We start from the raw sequence: 8572 nt of genomic DNA on the forward strand, positions 1-8572 counted from the left end.
CGTTGCGTCCTGGTGGGAACCATACCTAACCTGCTTTTATGAAATGATTTTATAAAGAAAGTTTTATACATACTATACCTGTGGCGTGTTGCTAATTTGTTTAAATTCCTCAACTTCTTCACTAGCATCAGATTCCTCTGTAGATTCATAATCTGATATTAAAAGCTCAGAAGCCTAAACATAAACAAAATAATGTTAGCCATAATCAATGGAACATACAGATGCACAATAATAAATAAAAGTTAAGCATATGTCTATGAATATGGTAGTGATATGCCCAAATATGGTAGTGATATGACATCATCATGTCCATATAGGATGTGAACATCACATTTTTTTTGTCACATAAAGTTTGATAGTGTAAACAGAGCTTTAGAATACACCAAAATTGGGTCAAAGACTAAAGTGGGGGTCAATATTACAAGTACCTGGGATGCCTGTGAACTTTGAACTTTGACCATAACAACTTGTTTAGGAGGTTGATCTTCACTGGAGATCTCATCATGACATGTGCTTCTAAATGACGTCTTTGGACGTTCAGGTGATTCAAACACTAGAGGGAGTGCATCTGCTGAGTCGCTGTCATCTTCACTTGAGCTCCAACTTATATCGACATCTTGTTGGTTCCCTATTCTTGCATTAGAAAGTAATTTACCTAAAGTTTTAAAGATAATTTTGTTTAGAAACATGTCATGAAATAAAAAGCATTTATCATAAAATATTAAATAAGAGAACTTAAAAATTATTTAAGTAAACATAATATCAATTAAACACCCACTTTTTAAACCTTTTTTACTGCCAACTGATTTCCGGGCAGAAGACCTTTGACCTTCAAGAATGATGTCCGGATCAAAACCATCTTGACAACGATCCCAACTGTCATCGGCGGACAAACAATTCTGTTTACTGCGTAACTTGGTAACGCAATCAGATCTCTGCCAAACAAACAAAAAAGATCCAAAATGTTTATTAGTTTACGTTAGGCCGCCAGCCTTAATAAATAGGCCTACTACTCTAGGAGGCTGCCTACTTACTTTTCCAATTTACACATTTATAATTACAAACTTAACCTAGCTAGGCCTAGGTGGCCCTAGCCTAGCCAAGGCCTAGACTTATTACAAGCTAGGCCTAGTAGGCTATATATATATCATTCTAGACCATACCTAGCAGAAATAACCTACCTAAGTAACCTAGTAGCCTAGTTATTCTTAGCCTCTAGCTAGGCCTAGTCAGCTAGCCTGGATGACTTAGGCCTAGGTAGCCAAATCACCTGATAAAGGTGAACTCACACGCCTGGTGGTGGGTGTGAGCGAATACCGGTGTGAGCTGGCTAGCCTACGACTTTTGAGAGCAATATAATGGTTAATAAACGACCACATTTCTTAATAAAATATGTAGCAAACCAAAATAAAATGCTTATTTTGTCATCAGATAATGTTAGCAGTACCTTACGCTTCATAATTTCTAGTTTTTAATGTCATTCACGCACATTATTTTTTTGTCGTCTGCTGCTATAAGTTTGTCGCCCTCTCTTGAAACCAACGACGCATGTCCACAAAAACAAAAATTGTTTTTTTTTGCGTAATTTTGTAGTAAGTTCTATAAATTTGTAATTCATTTTAAATAAGTTTTATAAATTATTTTAAGTTTGTAATAAAATCAACTCAATACAAAAAGACTATTATTTTTTTTTATTATTTTACTTTGATATACCTTGCTAAAATAGAAAAATGTATTTTGGAATGAAATATTTAAAATTTGCTATAAACAAAAAATATTCAGTTTTTGTTTTTCGACCTCAACTGGAATTTGCTTCTACGCACTTGGCTGTAGCTTTGATTGGTTGGTTAGACAATATTTTAAATTCTTGGCAGGTTCATAAAAGAATGCATAGTCAACTCTCTCAATGCCAGACCCCTGTATACCGGAGACTCTCCTCTTTTCTCAAGGTGCAAAATGTCCCCAGTTCATTTTAACATTCAAAACACATTTAGAATACCAGACTTTCCAGAAAATCAGACATATTTTCCAGCCCAAAGGTGTCCATTTTTGGGAAAGTTGACTGTACAGTAGTTACAATTATAAAAGAGTAAACAGCAGTATATATATAGTCCTTTGTGACACCCTTATTCATGGACACCCTTTAATGGTAACACTTTTCCGTGAAATTAACTAGACATAATACATATTTTAACAATACAGTCAACTCCTATTCAGGGTCATCCTAAGATGGCGCTACTCTATTAACATAAATTGTTCAATATCATAAACCACTGTCAACTACCAGTTGCAGATGATTGTAACCTATCCTCTGGTTCTGTTTTCTGGGCTAAATCTTTACCCTGCACGTTTTTGTGTTCTAGATTTGTGTCGAGTGAACCGTCGTGTGCCCCCTTAATGCGTAGGCACACCATAGCTGCACCGTGCTCAGTAAAACGCTTGTTTTTCTCCCTGTAGGTAGATACAGATACAGATACAGATAACTTTTATTGTCCAAATAAACTGGAAATTGCATTTGCTCACTTATCACATAAAAATATTGCATAAAAATATCGTATAAAAATATCGTATAAAAATAAAGTATAAAATGTAGAATAACAATATAAAAATACACAATGATGAAAAAACAACATGTATTTAGAAGATATGCATTATAAAAATTTGGGTTCAAGTGCTATAGTGTAACTGTACTGTATATATGCAAAAATAAATCAATATAAAAATTACATCCTTTATTTAACAAACTTCCTATTCTTAAAGTGAACTCAATTGACAAATGTATTGACTATTACTTATTTGTTTTACCGTACAGCATATTGAAGATTTGAATATTCCATTGGACATTAGAAATTCACATTTTCATAAAAACAAATATCTGGATTTGGACCCAGAACTTTGATTGTCACTAATACAACTTACCAGCATGTGGATGAGAAATATTCACCATCGACTTTGACAGTAGCTTGGTACAGCCTGTCCGCGTTCTCATCCTATTGAAAAAATAACGTAATTTAAAATCTATAAGTGACATAAATTAGATATTATTTAGATTAGATATTAGTATTATATTAATATTATTAAAATCATGCCTAAAGCTCTGTCTGCACTATCAAACTAGTTTTACAAAAAAAGTGTGATGTGCCCAAATATGGTAGTGATGTGACCATAAAGGTAGTGATATTACATCATTGTGTCCATATATGGGCACATCACATGTTTTTGTCACATAAAGTTTGATAGTGTAGACAGAGCTTAAATATTTCTTAAATGGGGGGGAAAATGAAAGAATCACCGAGACAGTGATCATTTATCCTCCTGGGTGAACAATACTTTTTACAAGTATTGACAGTATAAACATGACATTACATACCATTGAGTAGACTGGTAGGTCTAACTTGTTTGTCTGACACCATTCACTAAGGGCCACTTTTGGAGTCATCAATGAATTGTAATTTTTTCTGAAATTAGAAAAAAGATGAGTGAGACAAAGTGGTTTTAAACAGCGTATTATTACTGTATTATGATTAACAAAAACATAATTTTCTGTACAGCTCTGCCTACACTATCAAACTTTAAGTGACAAAAAAGTGTGATGTGCCCATATATGGTAGTGATATGCTTAAATATGGTATTGATATGACATCATCATGTCCATACATGGGCACATCACATCACATAAAGTTTGATAGTGTAGACAGAGCTTTAATCTAAGGACAGAGTTGGTGAATAACTCACTTATCGTATCTTAGATGTATTCTGTATAATGTTGATCCATCGTCCATCTTTAATTTCTTCACTGCTTCTACTCGATGTTTGTAAACTTTTTCAACTTCTTTGCGTTCTTTATTCACAGAGTCAAAATAATCTTCCATTTTCCAGATTGCACTAAAACCAATTTATATTATTTTATTTAAATATTTTTGGCAGTATATGGAGTAACAATCAAAATACAGCGAGAATAGAAACTGGTATACACATCTGCATTTGATAGTTTTTCTAAGATTTTTACCTGTAAGGCCAATTTACATAGACGAGTGCTAACGGTAAGCAGAAAACCGTGTAGCTTGTCCCATGTAAAATCTGTATGAGCGGAAACCGCCTTTCTGCTCTCTGCGTGCATAAATGGTCATAAGGAATAAATTAAATAGATATTAAAAGTAAAGATCACTCACCACATTTCTCTTAATGTTTGGCTTTTTAGTAACCGCATGTATTCTGGTTCGTCGCTTTTTCCCACCATAAGCTGCTGAACACAATACTTAGTGTTAGCAAACTGGTTATCGTAATCTACGGCCTTAACAAGAAAAAAATAAAAACATTTTATCATAAATAAATACAAAGTAAAAAGTACTATTCAATTTTATAATTTCAAATACTGTACCGTACCGTATAATCCCAATTCGGGTCTAATCCCACCCCCTATTTTATATCTAATTTTAGGCAGTGGCTTGGTGGTTATGATGTATTGGGTTCAATATCTGTCAGAGTCAGGATTTTTTCTAAAAATTATAACTCCATAATAATAAGACTTTGTTTATGTAGAGCATCTTGTGTATATGTTTGTCTTGTGAACAGGATTGCCACTTTTTAGTAAATGAATTTGCTTATGGCTATCCTTTGCAATTTGCCTAAATATATAAAAAACAAACAAATAGGCATATCTCTGGATATAGTCCCAGTATTGACTTTTGGTCTGAAGTAGGCCTCTCTCTAGCCAGTTCAGTTTTTACAAGAAATGCTTACCAATATTTTTTTTTCCTGAACCAGAACCCAAATGTTCTAGAGTGGGGTGGGATTATACCAAAGGATATACAGTAGTCTGTAAAAAAGCGTAAAAGTTATTAAAACATTTTTCAAATTACTACTCACTAATCATACTTACATATTTTATATAGTCTTTGACAACCTTTAGTGCCGGATGTTTGCCTTCCTGACGGAATATTGACGGATTCCACTGTGCTTCCCTGGCAACCATTACAGATGATGCTCCGGTCATTTTCCGGAATTTTTCAATATCTTCAAAGTTTTTAATAATCTGACCAGATCCCCCACTGAAAAATTATATTAATATTATTAATTAACATTTTTTTTCCAACTGAGTTAGTTTCACTTGCCCACATGCCTGTATTGCTAGCCCAAATTATTATATAATTGTAGGCATATACTGTAAAAGTATTAGCCTAGCAATTGGGGTTGTTTATACATTTCTTTTCTTATTCATTTCTTTTCTTATTCATTTATTTTCTTATTCATTTCTTTATTATTCATTTCTTTTTGTTGGTTTATTTCATTTCTACATGTTGATAACCATTCACAGATACAACTCTACATAATCATCTCTACATTGTATTAAATATTTATGATATGAATAACTCACTTAGCAATAATCGGAACAGAAGCTATGTTGGAGATAACCTTGATAGCTTCGCAATTTACTTGATGACGAGGGCGTTGTTCTCTTAAGCGGCCATGCACGCCAATAGCCGAAACTCCCGTACCTTGCATCACTTTTACTAAATCCAATGTATCTTCCATCTAAAACATAAAAATAGCAACAATTAAAATTGTGAAAAACAATATAAAAGTGTAATTTATGGCAAAAAAAAATTACATGAACAAATGCTTATTTCTTAGGCTCTACTATCAAACTTTATGTGACAAATAAATGTGATGTGGATATGATGATGTCATATTACTACCATATTTGGGCATATCATACATTTTTTGTCACACTAGTTTGATAGTGTAGATAGAGCTTTACTGATGATTCACATGTGTACATTTGAATGAATGGACCTACAACTAACCTTTGGTAATAGTCTCATCTTACAGGTGATTGGCTTGCAGCATCCTTTAACAAGAGTTGATAAAATCTGTATCGAGTAATGATTAATAACAATTAAATTGTGACATTTTTTTACTAGAAATGAGGCTTGTGAATTAATTAAAGTTCCATTCAATACAAATTGTGACGTTTTGTAAAAATAATGCATATATATTATGATAAAAAGAGAGAAACAATGCACTACCTAAGTAGCTTGCGGTGAATGTCCTCTCGTTACATTGTACGGTAGCTGTAGGCCTAGCCTGACGTCTAGTTGCTACACAAATAGGGAATAAGACATCAACTGATACAGTTATGGAACAACTGTGGGATGAAAATGGCTATTAATGATGATAAATCTACTTACATCATTGATGTTATCTGGTCGTTTCAGCAAAGCAGCTCCCATTCCTCCTTTGACAGAGTAGTCTTTTGGACAACCCATATTGATGTCGATTCCAGCAACATCATTTTCTCTGTAAACAAAATGTTCAGCGCTCAGTGGTTTCACAAAATTAGGCGCCATATAAATCCAGGATATTATTATTATTATTATTAAATAAAAAAATAATAATAGAGCAGAAAAGATCGCTTTCCAAATGTATCTACTTACACGAGCTTGGCGACTTTAAGCGCCCTCTTTGCATCAGCCGTACCCATTTGAAGTACGACAGAGTTCTTTTCTTTGTCGCACGTCCTGAAGACAATAGTACCGTCCTCGTGTACAAAGTCTACTGTACCCAGAATCTCTTAAAACAAAATTGTAATAGGTGACCAAAAATTAAGCATGTTTTTTCAAATCAATAAACAATAACAAGACTATTTTGTGAAACTTACCATTTTCAATTCTTTCACTTCTTAACAGTTTAAAATCAATTAGCTCCTGTCAATAAAATTAATTTATTACAATTGAACATTAAAACACAAAATGTGGAAAAAAAAAAGGGAGGGGGGGGGGGGCCGTAAATAGAAAAGCACTAATAGTATAGGAAAGTAAAATGCAAGAATATTTCAATCAAGTGTGAATAATGCCATATTTTAAAATATTTTTTGTTACCTTTTTATTATAGTATTGTTAACCTTAAAATATTGTACCATTCAAAATGTTATTCTCTGCAGGGTTTAGGCTTATGTCATAGATCCTTTTGATATATATAATGCATGCATGTATTTGTACAATAAAGTTATCAAATCAAATAAAAAGTCACGTGTACCAAAAAGAACATGTTACCTCACAGTAGACTATATCAGCTCCGTAGTCTAAAGCTAAAAGTCGCAAGGGCAATGTTCCTGCTCTAACCATCGGGGCCAGGATCAATTTGCCAGCATATCCTAACTTGGCAATCATGTCGTCTTTCTTTAGAGTATTTTCACCCTCATCCATAATACATTATCTACTGAAATACAAATGTTATACATACAACTTACATGATGGGTGATTAGCACTGTGTAATAGTTAATAAATTAGTCTTTTTACTGTGTATGTTATGCGCGATTTGAACGATTTGCGCAATTTGAAATTGCGCAAAAAAAATCCTTGCGCAATTTGAATTGAAACATGTGTTTCAAATTGCGCAAGCAACGTATTAAATTGCGCAAGTAATCTGCAAATTGCGCAAGGTTTTTCGACAGATTGTGAAATCATGCACACCCATATTTTTATAGTATTTAATTTCTAAGAATGATTCAAAATTAAAGATAAATATCACATTTCCTTATTTTAGTAGTGCAAATATTGTTATAAGTTAGCATACCGTCGAAGAACCGACGAAGGAAAACGAAGCGGTGGTGTTCCACCAGGCGGGCGCGGCGCGGGCGGCCGGCTATACTAGGCCTACTCTAGCCTAGCTAGGGTCTGGACTGCTGATACTGACTAGGTTACATGGCCTAGCTTAAACTAATATTAAAAACTTAAAAAGTGAGTATTAAACATTATCTTCATTGAAATGGTCTTATTTATATAATAAAATACTAAATTTTAAACTCCTCTGCCTAGGCCTAGCCTAGCCATGTATGGGAAAATTTACAGTTCGTTTTCAAATTGCGCAAAGGTGTCATATTGCGCAAGAACTATCTTGCGCAATTTACAAATTGTGCAGCGCAATTTAAAATTGCGCAAAGATTTTCTTGCGCAATTTGAAATTGCGCAAGTTGATTGCGCAATTTGAAATTGCGCAAAAAAATCCTTGCGCAATTTTAAATTGCGCAAGAATTCTTTGCGCAATTTCAAATTGCGCAAGGATTTTTAATTGCGCAAATCGTTCAAATCGCGCATAACATGTATACTCTGTAAGTCTAGGCTAGGAGGTCTAGTTTGTTTCCCTATTTAATTAAGTTAATTAAAATTAAATATTCTGAATAAATCACGCCTATATTCATTATTGAGGGTGATTTTATTTTGATGTCATTGACACATGCTAGGCCGGTAGCCTCAGTATCATATTTTATAGGTCCGGCCGGGCCCTCCTCTATCCGGGCTTCTCCTCTCCTAACTACTACTAGCTAGCTACTAGCTAGGCCGGCCGCCTACCTACCTACCTAGTTAGTTAGTAGGAGGGTCATTTAGCTAGCTAGCTTACCTAGCCTATAAGTATATATAGAGAGGAATAGCTTTCCCTAATAATATATGACCACCTAGTAGAACCACATTTGTTAAATGTATTGTTATTAACTTTTTATTTACTTTTTAGTTAGGATTCCAAGAACAACACTCTTCAATTTTTAGCGCAACGTGACCGAACCAATGAA

General features: G+C 33.9%; 2 protein-coding genes across 4 annotated transcripts in view; both read right to left on the reverse strand.

The window, feature by feature from the left end:
* The window catches only part of LOC140057172 (DNA repair-scaffolding protein-like), a 32067-nt gene extending 30541 nt beyond the window's left edge, over window positions 1-1526 (reverse strand). Inside the window, exons 1-4 of the mRNA XM_072102726.1 lie at window positions 1448-1526; window positions 779-935; window positions 429-655; window positions 79-174 (exon numbers count right to left, since the gene is read on the reverse strand). Of these exons, the coding sequence (XP_071958827.1) occupies window positions 79-174; window positions 429-655; window positions 779-935; window positions 1448-1459 (492 nt within the window). The 5' untranslated portion in view covers window positions 1460-1526. The remainder of the gene's footprint in view (window positions 1-78; window positions 175-428; window positions 656-778; window positions 936-1447) is intronic.
* A 156-nt stretch (window positions 1527-1682) lies between these two features.
* LOC140056278 (tRNA-dihydrouridine(20) synthase [NAD(P)+]-like) overlaps window positions 1683-8572 on the reverse strand; it is a 261899-nt gene continuing 255009 nt past the window's right edge. Inside the window, exons 1-13 of one of the 3 annotated variants that reach the window (XM_072101595.1) lie at window positions 8508-8547; window positions 7056-7221; window positions 6662-6707; window positions 6438-6573; window positions 6192-6300; window positions 5808-5873; window positions 5378-5535; window positions 4883-5051; window positions 4173-4294; window positions 3736-3885; window positions 3371-3458; window positions 2920-2990; window positions 1683-2451 (exon numbers count right to left, since the gene is read on the reverse strand). In XM_072101595.1, coding sequence (XP_071957696.1) covers window positions 2277-2451; window positions 2920-2990; window positions 3371-3458; window positions 3736-3885; window positions 4173-4294; window positions 4883-5051; window positions 5378-5535; window positions 5808-5873; window positions 6192-6300; window positions 6438-6573; window positions 6662-6707; window positions 7056-7208 — 1443 coding nt within the window. In that variant the 5' untranslated portion in view covers window positions 7209-7221; window positions 8508-8547 and the 3' untranslated portion in view covers window positions 1683-2276. Of the gene's footprint in view, window positions 2452-2919; window positions 2991-3370; window positions 3459-3735; window positions 3886-4172; window positions 4295-4882; window positions 5052-5377; window positions 5536-5807; window positions 5874-6191; window positions 6301-6437; window positions 6574-6661; window positions 6708-7055; window positions 7257-8507; window positions 8548-8572 lie in introns of those variants that run through there. The other 2 variants (XM_072101597.1, XM_072101596.1) reach the window with 2 other exon arrangements.

This window comes from Antedon mediterranea, chromosome 8, assembly GCF_964355755.1.
Source record: "Antedon mediterranea chromosome 8, ecAntMedi1.1, whole genome shotgun sequence".
NCBI classification, from domain to species: domain Eukaryota; kingdom Metazoa; phylum Echinodermata; class Crinoidea; order Comatulida; family Antedonidae; genus Antedon; species Antedon mediterranea.